Here is an 18,673-nt window from a genome sequence, read left to right as displayed (position 1 = left end):
CATGTCAAAAGCTGATCAGTATTTCTTTACTGGGAAGCAAAGAAATGCTTGTATTACACATTTTAATATGACATGCAATTACACATGAAAAATAGTAAAATAATTTTCATTGCGGTACGTGTTGATAGAACAGCCCCCTCGATAAAGGAAAGTGTGGACGGACGTGTTGCATGTTCCGTACTCTGTCTGACAGCGAGTTTAACACACTTTCCTCGGAAATTAGAAACTAATTGAACAATAAATTAATCTGAGCAAATTTTACACGTGTGGGTGATTTAATCCTGTCGAAATTGCGTGGAACTCCTCCGCTGAGGTCAGATACACACGGGAAAGTGTTCAGGCGGCTTCACGGAGTCCCGCCTCAGACTGGAAGCAGGTTCTAATTAGACGCTGAGAACAATCCGGGTCTCTGTGTGTAATTGATTGTGTTGATTGAGCGGTACTGTGACCAGGTGTGCGGTAGCAGGTCCTGCCAGTATAAAAACGTAGTCACCGCGTTCACACTTTATGCTTTCTTGCTTCAACACGGTTTTGTGGTTTACTTATTTTACTCCTGTAGCAATTAAGCGGGACGTTAATTTGGCGATGCGCTCGTTTCTCTTTGTGCTGTGCCTGTGCGCAGGGGCCGGGCTCCCCGCACTGGTCTCCGCTGGGCCGGCTGGCTGGGACTCTCGGGAATTGGCGCTCCAGGCCGACCTCCCGGCTCCTGAAGATGCAGCCCAGTTGGAGGACTTGAACCTGGCAGATGCGCCCTCCGAAGACCTGTCTGCAAGCGAGAACGACTCGCAGTCCTTGGCTCCCGACTTTCGCCGCCTTCCCGTGTCCAGAGACGCGTACTCGCCCTACTGCGACAAGGAGAAGATGAAGCCGGCAGCTGCCCCTTACCCGCCTACATCAAGAGCGTCCTGTTTCCTCCCCAGCGAGGGCGGCAGCCGGCTCGCCCGGCCATCGGGGGCACCCGAGCAGTGGCTGTGTGGTGCGACTCCAGCAGGATGTACGTGAGGGTCAGTCGGCTCCTGTTCGGCTTCAGCTGTCGGCCATCGGAGGTGACCTTGGGCAACTGCAGCGTCAGCCGAACCACACGCCATTACTTCTACTTCATCTACGGGCTTCACGAGTGCGGTACCGAGCGATCGGTAAGCGGGTCTTCATCTACAGGCAATGTATCGATGTGAACTGTAGGGCTAGTGTCGGGGTTGCCTTTCCTGGGAATACCCCTTCCTCTGTGACCTTGCAGGTTGTCCAGGGCCGCCTGGTGTACTCCAACACTCTCCGCTATGCCCCGCCCTCCTCCAGTGCGCCTGTGCATCACTTCATTCCCTTCTCTGTGCCGGTCAAGTGCTCCTACAACAGGTAGGCAGGGCTCTGCTGCTGCTGAGAAGCTGCTGGGAAAGTGTCCAGAAGCCCCTCATCTCCTCTGTCCTGCAGGTTCCACTACTCCTACAAGGTTGGCTATGTCCCCACGTGGGCCAGGAGAAGGACCTTCTTCAAGGACCTGAAAAACAAGCACAGCTTTGTCCTGCTCACCACCAACTGTAAGCTCCTTGAGCGAGTGGCTCCTCCTGCCAGCAGGGGGTGCTGTGTGCAGGTGTAATGCTGCCTCTCTCTCTCCAGCCCACTGGGTCCGGCTCTCTCCTAAGGATGAGTACTTCCTGGGTCAGCCCATGTACTTCCAGGCCACTGCCTACTTTGCCACAGCGGAGCAGAGGCTGTACATCCACTCGTGTTGCGTAACCGAGAAACCGGACCAGCACTCGCAGCCCCGTTTCCCTGTGATCGATAACTTGGGGTATGGCCCCTTCTGGGAGGGGAGGTGGGCAGGAGCCCTGAGAGCCTGCAGGGGTTCATCCTTGTCCTTGTCCCCAGGTGCATGGTGGACAGCAAGGCAGATGGCTGCCTGTCCAGGTTTGTCCCCTCCAAGCAGAAGGATGTGCTCCGCTTCACAATTGATGCCTTTCTCTTCCAGAAGAAGCTGTCCAGGAAGGTACTGCTCTCAAAGGCCGCTCAGCCTTCCTGCTCTACTGATCCATGGTCTGCTTTTCCATCCATGATCTAGATGTGAACCAGACTGTGGCAGCTGTAGTGCCTAGAGCTGCCAGCTTGCCTTCACTGATGGCAGAAGGTCCTTCTCTGTCCCTCTATTGGCCTTGATCCCTTAATGCTGTGACCTTCCCTCTTGCTGCATGTAGTGACTGAGCTGTACATGCACTGTGTCATGGCTGTGGCTCCTGCTAAACCAACACCAGGGACCAAGTCCTGCACCTACAACAGGGAGGCGAAGAGGTACTTCTGCAAGGAGCCTGCTGAGGGTGCTCTGGGACATGCCAGGTGGAGGCCTCACCTGTCCTCCTCCTCTCCTCCAGGTGGGAGGATCTGTATGGTGACCATGAGGTCTGTGCCTGCTGTGAGTCCAGGTGTGCTGGCAGCCGGAATGAAGGTGGGTCTGGTTCTCTATCCCTTGTGGATGCATCTCTGCCCAAGAGACAACCATGCTTGGACAACTGAGGAATGATCCCATGCTGGACAAAGGGACTGTTTAGATGAGTAGCATCACTGTGGGACTCTGGGTATAGCGGATCCCTCATTCCTGGGTGCTGTTTGTCCACAGGTACCAGGAGCCTGGTGACCAGCAGACGGGTGGCTGTGGCACCAGTAGAGGGTCCTCTGGATGTGGGAGCTAACTGGACTGAGGATGAGGAGGGAGACCCTCAGAGCTCCAGTGAAGATGCTGAGAGCACCAGTGAGGATGTGGAGGGAGCAGTGGACTTTGGAGATGTTGGCCAGTGGACAGGTAGGGTCTGGCAGGAGGAGCTCCTGTAGGGGTGGGTGTCCTGCAGTTCAGCTGGATTGTTCTCCTTCTTCCTCCCCAGGTGCCTGAATGAAGGCTCCAGCCTGGCCCTTGTGACTCTCCTGCATCCACTTGCCTTGTAATGGCAACATCTCAATAAAGCTGTGAAAGACCCTTCTGTTTGTCCTTGTTTCTTTATGGTTTATAGGTTTGAATGGGGTGGAGAGATTCAAGGGAAGTGAGACCCATTAATCAATGGAAGTATTTGTGGGGGGGGTTCCCCTTTCAAGAATGCTTCTTGTATTGCTGCCAATGAGGACTGAAGATGTCTGGAGTAATAAAGCATTGTACTGGGCAAAGATGGCTGCATTATTCCTTGGGCAGGGCAGTGTGACTTATTTTTTTTTACTGTGGGAGAGACAGAGGTGTTCAATATACTGGAAATCCTCCCATTTCCGAGAGGGGTAGTGCTTATGGAGTGTGAGTTGCTACTGTAGTGCCCAGTAAGAGTGAGATCTGGTGTCCTATTCTAGGCTGCACAAACTGACTGAAAGAAACACAAGGAAGGAATTGTCAACAGGGGCTTGATGTAAAGTAGGCCTTCCCTTGCTTAGCAGAGGAACAATACTGGTGCACAAACATCAGTGAATAATGGTGCAGTTAGAATCTCGGAGGTCTTGTCTTATGGGTGTTGGTTTCACAGCAGTGGTATTGGACAGACATGAGAAGTATTAGGATTGAGACTGGAGATCCCAGTACTTGACTGGGAAGACAGGTGTTCACAACCACCTCTACCAGCAGCACAGACTGTGTAGATTGAGACTGAATGCTTACTACACAAAGCCTCTCCCCTGTTTCAGTGTCCCATGTCATGAATTTCAAGTGAATCCTAGTCTCCCTTTGTGCCTACCTATAATTTGCACAAATCATGATGGCCCACTAACACTGTCAATTTTTAGCCCTACTGCACTGCCCTATTAAAGCTTCAAGGATTTAGGATAAACTATTTTATATAATGGTTCCAAAGGTGGCTTCTCAAAGTACTTGACATAATTACAATTAGAATACACAGGATAAAACAGTTCCAATAGACAGGAGAAGGCCTTGTCACTCATACAGTGTAGACGGGCTTGGGGGACAGTTAGGAGACCAGAATAAGAAGAGCGAAGGTTATGAGGGGGGGAGTAGGGTGATAATAGATCAAACTGCTACTGAGGTGCAACTGAAATGTGATGGCATGTTCTACAGTTTATGCAAGAAAGGGTAATGTTAGGCTTTTATGGACCGTTGGTACAACAGCAGTGCTCAAGGATTCATTTCCAATATTGAGGACAATGGGTTATATACCCATCGTTCTTACCAAAGGATCAGAGACCTTTTGCTATATAAAAAGACTACTTCCACCACTAATTTATACAGGTTTGGTTCATTTGGGTTTTATCAGTTAAACATTTAAGTGAAGTCATTGTCCTGCTCGCAGCCGAGCCCGACACACGGTACCGTCTGGTTTCTGTCGCTGGGCGCTCACCCTGCGGTCCATATGGGTCCTAATGCCCCAGTATACGGTAGTGGCAATTTCCCTAAGGAAACAAATACTCCACATTAGTCTGAATGCCACATTCTTCATTGGTCCCATAACATCACAGAAATATAAAAACAAAACTACTCACTCTTTAATCTCGTCTAATCCAAGACGCACCAAATATCACAGTCTTCTTTTAACATGCGTGCTGTGATTCCTCTATGTAGCAGAAATGACAACCGAGGAGCCGAGAGATCATTTCAGCATTTCGCGTCTGAACGGAAAACACAAACGACCAACTCGGAATGACTTGCCTTTGACGCTTATCAAAGCTTTCTTTGTGCATCGAACAGACCCACTCACCTCTTAGTGTGGCGGGATCTGCACAGTGCATGTCGCAGCGCTTCCTGCTTTCACTTCAATGTGCTTCCTGATGTCGAGTCGTGTGCCGTGCAGAGGCTCTGAAAGCGAGAGCAATGAAAAGGTGCACGACGCTGTGAAAGAAAACAGAGAAGTGAAAGGCAGTCCTTTCTCTAAGGAGGTGAAAGAAAAGCTACTCCCTGTCAGGGAATCAAACCCCGGTCTCCCGCGTGACAGGCGGGGATACTTGCCACTATACTAACGAGGAAGACATTGCACGCTCCGACCCCCGGCATCGTGTCCCGACGCAGCGTGCTGGAAGGCGACGCGTTCTGTGATTCCTTTACGGAGCAGAAATGACAACCGAGGAGACGAGTGCACTCTTGTACCAAACGCTCGTTCCTTCTGTACGCGGAGCCGATCATTTGCAATTGGGCTGTGCCGACAGACCAGGACGAGCTCTGTCGGCTCAAAAGCAGCGCAGGACCTGCAAGAACAACAGAAAGATTAGCATCCAGCGGGGGCTTCTTAGTGATCCAAGATCTCATCAAGAATCGGCTCCAGCAACAGGGCTGGGCGCATTGTTCCATTCTCCGACCACTCTCGGTGTAAACAAGTCCCTCCTGGTCTCTGCTTGAAATGCACTTTCCTGCGTTTGCTTTGGTGTAACTGGCTTCCCCTGCATGGGCGAATGTGAAGAAGATCCTTAGTAAGTCATTGAAGAAAACCGAGAAGAGGTCGGAGTGGCCTCTGTCGTTCATCAACGATCCAGTCAGGCAGTACTCCTCTGCAAAGCGCCGTTCGTTCACATCGATTGGCTTTTTTTTGCCTTCCTTCGTGCGAGTAGTAAAAGCAGACGCCCCTATTCTGCCGTGACTCGGATTCAAACCGGGGTTGTTGCGGCCACAACGCAAAGTACTGACCACTATACAATCACGGCGAGTTACTGATACACGCGTGGCAGGGCGGAAAAGGCTGTGCTCTCTTCGCGTGACATAATTCAGAAAAGTCCTGACGTTGCATTTCAACTGAGCCCCAGTATACATCGACCCTTCGACACTCCGAGTGACAACTCTCTTGCGTGTTTTCTCATATTTATGTAGTTTGCTTGCATGATGCCGGGAACAGCGTGGTTGTTCGCTGCCATATGGTCTAGGGGTTAGGATTCCTGGTTTTCACCCAGGCGGCCTGGGTTTGACTCCCCGTATGAGAACGTGTTGGTTTTCCCTCCTGTTTTCCAAAAGATCAGCACTGTGTGCGAAGGAGCCGCATTAAAACTACTCGAACTATCAGTGTGGTAATTATCTTTTTTTAAACCTCCAGTTTTTCATCGATGCATAATTACGCACGAACTGGAACCCGGGGACCGCTGTGTGCACACGTTCACAACGCGAGAAATACTGTTCAATACTGTCAATATGACCATAGGAAGCAGAACAGCGCAGTCTCCAATTACCCAGACTGTAAGCACGGGAATAAAGCTTTGTTTGATTTCTAAAACCCCTCCTTTACGTCCTGTTTTCATTCAGGTAAGGGTCAACTATATTGACAATACTACTGACAGCAGGAAGATTAAAATATTCTTTACTCAGCGGCTTATTAAAAACAGCTCCCATGATGTTCCAAGAGACTTCTTATACAGAACACTGACACAGCTTTGTGTTCTGAATCTCTTTTTCTCGTGCTTTTATTTAATGTGGCATAATGCACTGGGATAGGGGTATTCTGTTCACAAACCAATAGCATTTAAATCACAGCACCCACAATGCTGCATGTAAGTGTTTTGCACACTAAGCAGGTCCTCTGACTTTTCCCAGCTTTGTTTTGGGTTGTGGCCCCTTTATTTTTTTATGATTTTCCGAAGATAACACTAAAGGTAACACACTGGGATAGGTGGTCTTTTTCATGGCTCAATAACAATTCAAATACAACAGCCACACTGCTGAAACCAAGTGTTTTACACACCAGACAGGCCCCCGAACCTCATACAACCTTGCTGTGGCTGTGGCCCCTTTCTTTATTTTTTATGATTTTCTGAAGATAACACTACAGGTAATACACTGGGACAGGTGGGTCTTCTTCATGGCTTCATGATTTTTTGACTGTAATCAAGTGTTGTGCACACAAGGCAGGCCTCCTGACCTTTCACAGTCATGCTTTGTTGTGTGAAACTTTAATTCTCTTTTTAGGATTTTTTGAGCATCAAAACTTCCAACTTCCACCGAGATGAATGGGGTGCTCTTCAATAGCTTTTTCATCTATACACACAAGCGTATATAACCAAGACACTCAGAACCAACAGAATCAACCTGAAGTCATAGAAAATCAAGAATGCCCCCGAGACACCTGCACCCCCCTCCTGGACCACTCTGGTATCAACACCCCCAAACCAATCCATACCAGCTAACAAGACTCAGAATCGGTGCAACCCTCCAACTTGGACCAAGAGCAGGATGGGACAAGAACCTGCACCACACTACGCACCCCTCAGACCTGTGGTCAAGGGCTGGTGGAGTAGGGAATATGATCAACGAATTTCTGAGGTTTTCTAAACTTGAAAAAAAAAATGAGTTGGAATGACAATATGTGGTCAACACTGTCAAACAGAGTCCTTGGAGAGGATTGCCCCAGCAACAAGAAATGGTTATCAATGGTAACAAGAAGTGATTTGGCATTAAGATAGAAAAAAAGTAAGAACCCAAGTGCTTAGGATGCAGAAAGAAGAGAGTATTGGTAGGGATTCCAAACCAGATGACAGTACACAATCTATAGTCAGTATTTCAAGTCAAAGTGAGGGACATAGTTTGGAAGGCAACACAGAGCTCAGAAGTTCATCAGAAGATACAGAAGATACATGGGCAGCACACGGCAGCACAGACAGTGGTGACATGTTAGAGGGAGAAAAAAAATCTGTGTAGAATCAGAAAAAAAGCCCGAAGAGTACAGTGAATATTCCCAGGGGGCAAGCTCGTCTGGGATGTCACCTCAGGATAAAAGGGGATTAAGAAAGATTATGTCTGTGCCTAAAACTTTCAAAGTATGTCTAAAGGCTGAACAATGGAGAAAAATAGCACCTCTAAAAGGTACATCTAAACTAAGACGACCATGGACCCAGATGTTATATAGCGAGTTCAGGAAGATAAATCCTTGCTGCCCAATAGCCTTCAAATACCAATACATCAGGAAAGAGAACAGCAGAAAAAAAAACTTTCTGATGATAAAAGCAGTCTGTACCTTCAGGTCCTGCAATGTAAAATACATAATGACAACAAGACACAAACCAATGGGAAATGATGACATCACAATTGATGTTGTACGAGCAGGGCAAATACAGCACAGTAAAAGGGAAACAATTTCAACAAGCACGTCAGCCTTATTGTCGAAAGATTGCCCGTGCCCTCACAAAAGGAATCAGCAATGTATACTACAGGAACCTGAGCAGAACTCCGCTTGCTGAAATTGCAGCAGGCAATTTATCTAAACCACTAACACAGAATGTGCTGAAAGTCATTTCATCAGAGTTCAGGAACAGTAAACGCATTCACTATGATCCAGTGATTGAATTACATATGGCACAAAAATATATGAAAGCATGCGACTTCAACACTGTCCATTTTTCAGGATATATACAGATTTTGCAGTTAGACACATTTGCTGCCTATCTTTACACAGAACAGAGTATGTGAATTCTTATTGCCCATCTAAAGATGAAGGAGAAAGTCAGCCTTTACCTGGATGCAACAGGAGGGGTAGTCAGAAAAATTCCATCGGAGAACAAAAGAATTTTGTAATACAGTCTTACGTTACCTGGAGGTGGAAAAGAAAGCCTCCATTACCAGTGTCTGAAATGTTGACAACTGACTACACCATTGTCAGTATAGAACATTGGCTACGTAAATTCATGTTTGACATCTCAACATGTACTACCAAGAGAGTGCAGCATGTAGAAACTGACTACAGCTGGGCCCTGATTCATAGTGTTTTTTTTGCCTTCAATGGGGACACCATCCATGCATACTTAAATCATGCAATGAAAGTCTGCCAAGGCAAACTTAAGTACACAGAACTTCAGATGTTCACTGTTCTGCACCTTTGCTCTGCCCATGTCATAAAGGCTGTCTCTCAAGCAATTAGTAAAAAAACAACAGACAAAGGACTGCGAGACTTTGCAACATTTTCCTTTGCCATCCTGCAAAACAGCACAACTTTGAGTGTCGCCAGAAATGTTTTCAAACACATGTGTATTGTACTCTCAAGCAGGAGGTTCACAACTGAAGTCCAATCTAGTGTCTGCCTCCTTAACGCTTACATTTCTCAAACAACCACACCAGACCAGATGTAAAAGGAAGCAGAAGTCAAAGACACAGATGAGGTACTATACCCAAAAATGAGAGGCAGCCTGGGCTGCTCTCCTTTCGCTGTGGAGTTCAAAGGTATTTATGAAGACAGCATATCAGTTCAAGGACATGATGACTATGGGACACAACACAATGTGAACCCCTATTTCTGTGAAGACATAATTAGATTTCTGTTGCAAAGATACATGGCACTATTTCCACTGTGGAGTGGAATTTTGTTGGGTGACCTGACAAGATATGCTTCAGACAGCAAAAAAGACATATCAATGTCAGAGGTAGCACAAACAAGAGCCACTAACTGTCATGTTGAGACCTGGTTTGGCATTGTCAAGCAATCAATACTTCAGCACAGGAGGAAACTGAGGCCAACAGAGTTTATTACGATAATGAGAAAATCCCTCTAGGGTGGTACAGAGAACATATAATCTAAAATGCTCTCCCCAAAAAGGTTTTGACGGCTCCATTGATCACCACTAAGACACGTCATGAACATGCACAGGAACAATGGGCAAAGAGAGCACCAGGTGTGGGCAAAGAAACAAAAAATAAATTCTACAGCGCACCACAGAAAATTCCAATCCCCAAAAAAATGAGAACACAGGAAAAAAAAGTTAGCAATAGAAATATTGAAACAAATGAAAAATCGCCAGATGACAGCAACGGCCTGCAAGTACAGCAGGGGAAAGCAGGAACCACAGAATATAAAGAATGGCAGCACAAAGAAGAAAGGAAAGTGTCACCCAAGCAAGCTGCCGTGGGCATGGCTGAAGTGATCACACCACACTGTGATGCACGCCCCATCTCAAAACTTATAAAAGAGAAAACAGATTTCAAAAAGAAGGTAGGATTTGTATTTCAAATATTTCTCTGTGTGGACATTCACTTCTTTTTCAGAGCTTATGAATGTCATCTTCTACTACTGTAGGTGTTCTTTGTCGTTTCTCTCTAACTTGTTATACTTGTTGACATACTTGTGTTATACTTGTGGTGTGTAATCTCAATTTTCATTATGTTAGGTCCAGTGATCTCTTGTGTATGCTTTTGGCTTGGTAAATCTTTTTTAGGTACACGCCCTTTGGAACATCAATCCGAGTGAATTAGTGGTTGCAGTTTTGCCATCCATGCACAGTGCAGACACATATATTCTCAGACACTCGGAGTTTGTGTCTCTGAAACCAGATGAGTGGCTCATAGGCGAGGTAAGATGAAAGTGTTTGATTGCATGCATTTGTTAAGGTTTCTGAGCTTTTGTGTAATCAAATGTGTGTGAGTGCGTGAAATCACATCTTCTTCAATTGTGTTTGCTTTTTCCATAAGACCATTGAGTGTTACTTTCAAGTAGCGAAAGAATCCATGGACTTGGGGAAGAAGGTTTTCCTAATGAACCACTACACAACTGGTGTAATCATGAGTGGGAATAGAGAGCGCATGGCTAGACAACGTTTGTCCAAGGTAAGGACATCAAACACAAATGTTGATGGATTACATTAGTGAGGGGGCAAACATGGTTTTTCACTAACTGATGATTGTTTTATCAATAGAGAAACAAGGAGAGCTACAAGCAATCAAAACAGGTCACAACTGTGCCCATGGTGCTGCCTAAAGAAACTACCTTTATAGTCAGAAATCAAAATTCAAAGGTAGCACACCATCCCTGTGAGGCAGCCTGTTGTACTAATCTTGTCATTCTTTTCATTACAGGTCAACTTTGAAAACTATGAAGCCATTATTAGCTTTTTTAACACTGGTGTCCACTGGAAATTGTTGGTAAGTGTGGTGCAGGTAATCCAAAACAGCGTAGGTTTATAATTACACCTGGAACCATTACAGTTCAAGTGATTATCCTTGTTGCATCTAAAAAAATTACAAAGTCACAATGTATGTGTTCCTCTCCTGTTAAAAAAGGTGGACATTGATAGTGAGTGTCCAAGGCAATGGTGACAGTGCACTTTTCCTAAATTATTATTGTGAATACTGCTGTGTAATGAACAGACAACCAAACAAGTCAAAGTGTCATGTAGGAAAAAAAGTACTGTTAGGTCATTTCCTGACTGTCTTTGCCGAGGTTTGCAAAATATTAAATGTTAAATAATATATAAATATAAATATTATATATATAAAATATTCAAATATTAAAAACCTTTGTTTAAACAACATAAAACTCCTGAAACTGCCTGTGTGTCTGGCCCCACATTAAATGCAACTTCATGTCTGATGATGGGCCATTTGTTTCTTGCAGTATCTGTATGCTCCATCCCAGAAAGTCTTTGTGGTCGACCCTATGGGGAGTGATGAGATGGGAAACTCCACTGCAGCGGCAAAAAGGTTCAGGTAAGAAATCAAGCATTAGTTTCGTGGTGAAATTCTGCAGGGGCACACATACATTTCAGGTTCAAGTTCAGCATGACAAATATTTCCTCATTTATCAATAACCTATTGTTTTGATTCACAGGGACTTTTTTAAGATGCGAAGGAATGTCCTAGGAAAAGAAGACTGGTTGAATATCAACTGGCACCCAAGCGTGATTGGTCACACCAGGCAAGCAGATGCCTCAAGCTGTGGGGTCTTTGTGATGCAGGTCAGCATAACCTTTCCACGCCGAAATTTTGGACTTAAAACTATTGTATGAGAGATTTTTAGGGAAATAATTGAAACAAACTTTTGTCTGTTAGATGGGCGCAGACATCATTAACAATTTCCCGGATATTCCAACATATATCGAAATAAACAGCAGTGCCAAAGAAATGAGAAAGTTGCGGGAAGACCTGTCAATCAGAATTCTTGAGGCTTCAGGTATTGTACCATTTAATCCTCATTGCCTACGTTTCTTGGTGTATATTATTTTCCTGAAGCATGTTCTCTCTCTGTAACAAGTCTGGATGAAAAAGATTCTCAATTTATTTATATGCAGAACTCATTTGGGTATTCTTTTTGTACTATATAACACAGTGATGAAAAGTTAATTAAATCACATTTCACACAGTTAAAATTCAATGACACTTTGGCCTTCGTCGTGGTTGACACAACCATTGTCTGGGAAAAGTGTGGGTCTAAATTGCCCATAGTGAAGCAAAGCAAACTGAAACATGATAGCTGTGTTATCATGTGCCCCCTTAAAATCATAGCAACACACGCTGACGCAAAAAAGGGTAACAGGTGTTGACAGGAGTATTCTGAGACATGACAATGTGCGGTTTAAGAAGCAGTAGAACACCTAATCAGGAAAGTGCATACGAAAAGGTCTCTATCAAACTGTCTTCAATTATGCAACAATGATCTGTAGATAACATTGGAAAAATCAGTCTATTTGGCATGTTTATTATAGCTCCTCTCCAGGACATGTGCCTGATGTGTGGAGAAACACCAGTGCGGCAGACAAACTGGGTAAGTGAACATCATCTCTATCTGTATGTGTAATGTAAGCACATAATAACAAAACATGCCAGTGAAAGGTGATAGCTGAACTGATATAAGGTTTACTGTCCGTGTAGATTCAGTGTGACAGTTGTGAAAACTGGTTCCATGAATTGTGCATCTCAAAAGAAGAGTATGAAAGCGCAAAGAATGAAGTAACATGGATATGTACATTTTGCCAACCCCAGTTTGGTGAGTATGCTCTGCATGCAAACTATCACTATGAAAGGGTTTTTTAAGCAGGACATGTAGTTTTAGATTCAGCAGAAACATACAGTAGGATGACATATTTCAGTGGACGTTATAATTGTTTGTTATTGTTAAGAAGTTTGGATTGCAGGCTTGTCTTCTGGCATTAATGGTTCTATAAATTAGAGATAACTTTTCAAAAAACACACCAAAGAAGGCACACATAAAAGATTACTGATAATCTGTGCAATTTATTACATGACACAGGCATCTCAAAGATAGAATTACTGTGTCAGATTAATGATTAGACATGGATGCATCAAATCACTTACTAGGTTTCTTTCCAATAGTATAGAAACAAAGACACAACCATGAACACCTAAAAGAGCTTGCCATTTAGCACAGAAACAATATAACGTCTTGCTGTAAAAACACAAAGTAAGAAAAAAGGAGTTTGATTAAGAGAGATCTGGCAAATTGTGCAAATACCTAGATCTTGATTTGTGACCCATTTATACTCCTTGGATCCTTTGCAGTTCGTAACCCTTCTTACGGTTTTATATTTCAGGCACTGTTGATGAGTGAGCATCCACCCCCTACTCCCGAGCATTACATAAAAGACATGCTGGAAACTCAAGAAGACTGTCAACGTGTTCTCAGCAGAATTCACCTCCAAAAGACACGTAAGTACAAGTTTCAATATCCCCCAAAAAATTTTATCTTGGGTAAGAGTAAACTTTCGTACACTTTGCCAAACAATAATGAAAAACACTAGAACACAAAATCACTAGAAACCATTTGTTATCTATTGCCAGAAACCAAACAAAGTCTGTATGAAAACAGTAAAAAAGTTAATCATGACACAACACAGTCCCTTTTAAATATGATCACTACACACTGTTAACATCACTGTAGTAGTGCAAAGAAATGTAAAACGACAGTATGTCACCATGACATGATTTATGTGAAAGATTTCCAGATAAAATTGTATCCATCCTAGTAAGATAGATTAATCAAGAATTTCCACTCCGTTGTGAGAAAGATCAAAGAAAAATGGCTTCTATCAAATAGAAGTGTATCTAGGGTGATTCCTTCTTATTAGGTTTCCAAAACAGTACTCTATCTACCTTCAGACAGGGCACAGTGCTAAAAGGATTCTAACCGGAACAATAAAACACAATTGCATCATCGAAGTCCGAACCCCACTGGCTTTCAATATCGTACCATGTACATCTCCAGGAGTGGAGACTCATGAAAAAGAACAGCCTAGACACCAAAGTGATACTTTTCTTACAGTAAGGTTAAGGTAGTTGTAGGATGCTGTCTAGATCAATGAACAGATTATGTTAACAATAGCAAGCACGTAGCAGAGCATTTAGGCACACAGCCCCTAAATTGTGGAAATATATGTCAGACCTTTTTAAGGATGCCCCATACCTACAAGCATATTTAACAATGCTGTAGTCTTCTACATCGTCTCTGTAGTCTTCTTTATCCCAAGTGATCTAATTCTTTAGGAAGTGCAGAAACAGATATCAGGTGGGTAAGTAGACAACCATGTTGCAATTGTTTTTTCTGTGTCTAACCCATTTTTTTTCTCCACACCATGCCTGCCACTGTTCTCTCTTCGGTGCCTTTGGTTGATATTGAGCTCCGTCCCCCATGACAAGGGATCCTCCTGGATTACTGAAGCAAGGAACCCAGCCTACAAAACTCAAGATCCTGTACTGCTCAACCCAGTGGATGGGACACACTCAACATTAACATCTAGTCTCACATAATATATGAAATAGAATTCACCGTGTCAATCTGCATGGTTGTGCATGTGAACTGTTTCTAGTAACTACTTGTCATACACAACCAGGACCTGGAGGGGAGGTCAACCATCAGGCCTTGGACCCCCAGAGATTTTTTTTCTCCTTTGGAGTTTTTTGTTTTTCTCTCCTTCGTGCCTGATGGTTACACAGTCACATCATCAAGACTGCATACCACACCTTCATTGTGATTACAGATATAGCTTATTTAAAATGTGAAATTAGGAAAAAACTAAACGAAACAAATAAAAAGAATGTAAAATCTAAAATTTTCAGATGTTGTGATGAAGCTTTTGACTCATGAATAGCACCCCCCTATCCCAGTGAATTACCTGTAGTGTTATCTTCAGAAACTCATTACAAAATAAAGAAAGGAGCCACAGCCACAGTAAGGTTGTATGAGGTTTGGGGGCCTGTCTGGTGTGTAAAACACTTGGTTTCAGCAGAGTGGGTGCTGTATTTGAAATGCTATTGAGCCATGAAGACGACCCACCTGTCCCAGTGTATTACCTGTAGTGTAATCTTCAGAAAATCATAAAAAATTAAAGAAAGGGGCCACAGCTACAGTAAGGTTGTATGAGGTTTGGGGGCCTGTCTGGTGTGTAAAACACTTGGTTTCAGCAGTGTGGGTGCTGTATTTGAAATGCTATTGAGCCAGGAAGACAACCCACCCATCCCACCTGTAGTGTTATCTTCAGAAAATCCTAAAAAATATAAAGAAAGGTTCCACAACCCAAAATAAAGCTGGGAAAAGTCAGAGGACCTGCTTAGTGTGCAAAACACTTGCAGCATTGTGGGTGCTGTGGTTTAAATGCTATTGGTTTGTGAACAGAATACCCCTATCCCAGTGCATTGTGCCATATTAAATAAAAGCATGAGAAAAAGAGATTCAGAATGCCAAGCTGTGTCAGTGTTCTGTGTAAAAAATCGGTTTGAACATCATGGGAGCTGTTTTTAATAAGATGCTGAGTAAAGAATATTTTAATCTTCCTGCTGTCAGTAGTATTTTCAATATAGTTGACCCTTACCTGAATGAAAACAGGGCGTAAAGGAAGGGTTTCAGAAGTCAAACAAAGCTTTATTCCCGTGCTTACAGTCTGGGTAATGGGAGACTGCGCTGTTCTGCTTCCTATGGTCATATACGGGTTTTTCGCACGAAGCGATTTGAACAGTATTTCTCGCGTTGTGAACGTGTGCACACAGCGGTCCCCCGGGTTCCAGTTCGTGCGTAATTACGCATCGATGAAAAACCGGAGGTTTAAAAAAAGATAATTAGCTCACTGATAGTTTGATGTAAAGAGTGTGGAAATATCCACAAGTCGTGGTCTTTAAAATGCATTTGGTTTGACGGCGTTCTGTGCTTCCATTGCGAAGATATGGACAAAAGAATATTCGTGCTTGGTCAAAAAAATGTCATAAAAACGAAAAAGTAAAGGCTGAGAAAGCATCCACAATGTATTTTATACACAAAACAAGCATTCTCGCAATTCTAAGACGTTTCGTGAAAGCGCTACAGGCGTGCCAAAATCGTTTTCGAACTTCGAGCTAACTTTACCCCGGTGCTGTCCTCTCAATAAGAAGGGTGCCAGCGAGCCTTGCTCTCGCTTGCGGCCACACCCCCTTGAGCACGCCTGATCTCGTCTGATCTCGGAAGCTAAACAGGGATGGGCCTGGTTAGTACTTGGATGGGAGACCGCCTGGGAATACCAGGTGCTGTAAGCTTTTAAGCGCAGGAGGCGCCCTATCCCCGCTCGCTGGCTCATTCCCCTGTTCACACGTGCAGTGCGGCTTTTCCGTCTGTTTATTTGTCAGCTTTGGCGAGACACGGGTGCTTGTGTATTAGCGTGAGCGTTTTTTATTCTGATCAGGAACAGTTTAACAAGTCCGCAAAGGATCGAGGAAAGGTTTATCGCCAGCTGAAAAGAGACACAGCGCTTCGGCTGTGGAGACTTGTTCGGCTGGCGTTCGGAGAGTCGCGTTTTTCAGAATTGTATTGAGATCGTTTTCCACAGAGCTCAGATGTCAAAGCACAGCAGCAGCTCTCCACAGCGATCCTCTATAGCGCCCTTTCTCCCGCGGCTCCGTCCTCATTGGAAGGAAGCAAGAGTGAAAGGCTGAAGTGAAATAGAGCGGGGACGAAGGCAGTGAAGAGAGAGAACGTGGGAAGAAGAGAAAAACGCAAGGGAAAAAAAGCAGCGTCGTAAAAGAGGTGACGGAGATGTCCTCTCAATAAGAAGGGTGCCAGCGAGCCTTGCTCTCGCTTACGGCCACACCCCCTTGAGCACGCCTGATCTCGTCTGATCTCGGAAGCTAAACAGGGATGGGCCTGGTTAGTACTTGGATGGGAGACCGCCTGGGAATACCAGGTGCTGTAAGCTTTTAAGCGCAGGAGGCGCCCTATCCCCGCTCGCTCGCTCATTCCCCTGTTCATACGTGCAGTGCGGCTTGTCCGTCTGTTTATTTGTCAGCTTTGGCGAGACACGGGTGCTTGTGTATTAGCGTGAGCGTTTTTTATTCTGATCAGGAACAGTTTAACAAGTCCGCAAAGAATCGAGGAAAGGTTTATCGCCAGCTGAAAAGAGACACAGCGCTTCGGCTGTGGAGACTTGTTCGGCTGGCGTTCGGAGAGTCGCGTTTTTCAGAATTGTATTGAGATCGTTTTCCACAGAGCTCAGATGTCAAAGCACAGCAGCAGCTCTCCACAGCGATCCTCTATAGCGCCCTTTCTCCCGCAGCTCCGTCCTCATTGGAAGGAAGCAAGAGTGAAAGGCTGAAGTGAAATAGAGCGGGGACGAAGGCAGTGAAGAGAGAGAACGTGGGAAGAAGAGAAAAACGCAAGGGAAAAAAAGCAGCGTCGTAAAAGAGGTGACGGAGCTGTCCTCTCAATAAGAAGGGTGCCAGCGAGCCTTGCTCTCGCTTGCGGCCACACCCCCTTGAGCACGCCTGATCTCGTCTGATCTCGGAAGCTAAACAGGGATGGGCCTGGTTAGTACTTGGATGGGAGACCCCCTGGGAATACCAGGTGCTGTAAGCTTTTAAGCGCAGGAGGCGCCCTATCCACGCTCGCTGGCTCATTCCCCTGTTCACACGTGCAGTGCGGCTTGTCCGTCTGTTTATTTGTCAGCTTTGGCGAGACACGGGTGCTTGTGTATTAGCGTTAGCGTTTTTTATTCTGATCAGGAACAGTTTAACAAGTCCGCAAAGGATCGAGGAAAGGTTTATCGCCAGCTGAAAAGAGACACAGCGCTTCGGCTGTAGAGACTTGTTCGGCTGGCGTTCGGAGAGTCGCGTTTTTCAGAATTGTATTGAGATCGTTTTCCACAGAGCTCAGATGTCAAAGCACAGCAGCAGCTCTCCACAGCGATCCTCTATAGCGCCCTTTCTCCCGCAGCTCCGTCCTCATTGGAAGGAAGCAAGAGTGAAAGGCTGAAGTGAAATAGAGCGGGGACGAAGGCAGTGAAGAGAGAGAACGTGGGAAGAAGAGAAAAACGCAAGGGAAAAAAAGCAGCGTCGTAAAAGAGGTGACGGAGATGTCCTCTCAATAAGAAGGGTGCCAGCGAGCCTTGCTTTCGCTTACGGCCACACCCCCTTGAGCACGCCTGATCTCGTCTGATCTCGGAAGCTAAACAGGGATGGGCCTGGTTAGTACTTGGATGGGAGACCGCCTGGGAATACCAGGTGCTGTAAGCTTTTAAGCGCAGGAGGCGCCCTATCCCCGCTCGCTCGCTCATTCCCCTGTTCATACGTGCAGTGCGGCTTGTCCGTCTGTTTATTTGTCAGCTTTGGCGAGACACGGGTGCTTGTGTATTAGCGTGAGCGTTTTTTATTCTGATCAGGAACAGTTTAACAAGTCCGCAAAGAATCGAGGAAAGGTTTATCGCCAGCTGAAAAGAGACACAGCGCTTCGGCTGTGGAGACTTGTTCGGCTGGCGTTCGGAGAGTCGCGTTTTTCAGAATTGTATTGAGATCGTTTTCCACAGAGCTCAGATGTCAAAGCACAGCAGCAGCTCTCCACAGCGATCCTCTATAGCGCCCTTTCTCCCGCAGCTCCGTCCTCATTGGAAGGAAGCAAGAGTGAAAGGCTGAAGTGAAATAGAGCAGGGACGAAGGCAGTGAAGAGAGAGAACGTGGGAAGAAGAGAAAAACGCAAGGGAAAAAAAACAGCGTCGTAAAAGAGGTGACGGAGCTGTCCTCTCAATAAGAAGGGTGCCAGCGAGCCTTGCTCTC

The 18,673-nt window shown here is 45.2% G+C and overlaps 2 protein-coding genes and 4 non-coding genes across 6 annotated transcripts; all 6 read left to right on the top strand.

Annotated features, from left to right (window-relative positions):
* The first annotated feature begins 1,415 nt into the window (after window positions 1–1,415).
* LOC148670736 (zona pellucida sperm-binding protein 3-like) lies at window positions 1,416–2,056 on the top strand. The gene is made up of 3 exons (XM_088632973.1): window positions 1,416–1,535; window positions 1,615–1,789; window positions 1,867–2,056. Exons 2-3 carry the CDS (start codon window positions 1,665–1,667, stop codon window positions 2,054–2,056), a joined length of 315 nt encoding a protein of 104 aa, XP_088489099.1. The 5' UTR covers window positions 1,416–1,535; window positions 1,615–1,664.
* Window positions 2,057–9,566: 7,510 nt separating this feature from the next.
* Window positions 9,567–13,500, top strand: LOC148670735 (uncharacterized). Its single transcript, XM_088632538.1, has 10 exons — window positions 9,567–9,869; window positions 10,093–10,227; window positions 10,346–10,480; window positions 10,730–10,795; window positions 11,268–11,359; window positions 11,481–11,607; window positions 11,702–11,822; window positions 12,355–12,413; window positions 12,521–12,635; window positions 13,201–13,500. Exons 1-10 carry the CDS (start codon window positions 9,618–9,620, stop codon window positions 13,215–13,217), a joined length of 1,119 nt encoding a protein of 372 aa, XP_088488664.1. The 5' UTR covers window positions 9,567–9,617; the 3' UTR covers window positions 13,218–13,500.
* Window positions 13,501–16,049: 2,549 nt separating this feature from the next.
* LOC148670734 (5S ribosomal RNA) lies at window positions 16,050–16,168 on the top strand. Its single transcript, XR_015938462.1, has one exon. It is a non-coding gene; the product is annotated as a 5S ribosomal RNA (ribosomal RNA).
* Window positions 16,169–16,705: 537 nt separating this feature from the next.
* On the top strand, window positions 16,706–16,824 carry LOC148670733 (5S ribosomal RNA). Its single transcript, XR_015937847.1, has one exon. It is a non-coding gene; the product is annotated as a 5S ribosomal RNA (ribosomal RNA).
* A 537-nt stretch (window positions 16,825–17,361) lies between these two features.
* LOC148670732 (5S ribosomal RNA) lies at window positions 17,362–17,480 on the top strand. Its single transcript, XR_015938443.1, has one exon. It is a non-coding gene; the product is annotated as a 5S ribosomal RNA (ribosomal RNA).
* A 537-nt stretch (window positions 17,481–18,017) lies between these two features.
* Window positions 18,018–18,136, top strand: LOC148670731 (5S ribosomal RNA). Its single transcript, XR_015937846.1, has one exon. It is a non-coding gene; the product is annotated as a 5S ribosomal RNA (ribosomal RNA).
* The last annotated feature ends 537 nt before the right edge of the window (window positions 18,137–18,673 follow it).

This window comes from Lepisosteus platostomus, chromosome 5 (genome assembly GCF_059453375.1).
Source record: "Lepisosteus platostomus isolate fLepPlt1 chromosome 5, fLepPlt1.hap1, whole genome shotgun sequence".
In the NCBI taxonomy this organism is placed as follows: domain Eukaryota; kingdom Metazoa; phylum Chordata; class Actinopteri; order Semionotiformes; family Lepisosteidae; genus Lepisosteus; species Lepisosteus platostomus.
Note: the sequence above shows the minus strand (reverse complement) of the source record. Positions and strands in the feature narration are given on the sequence as shown.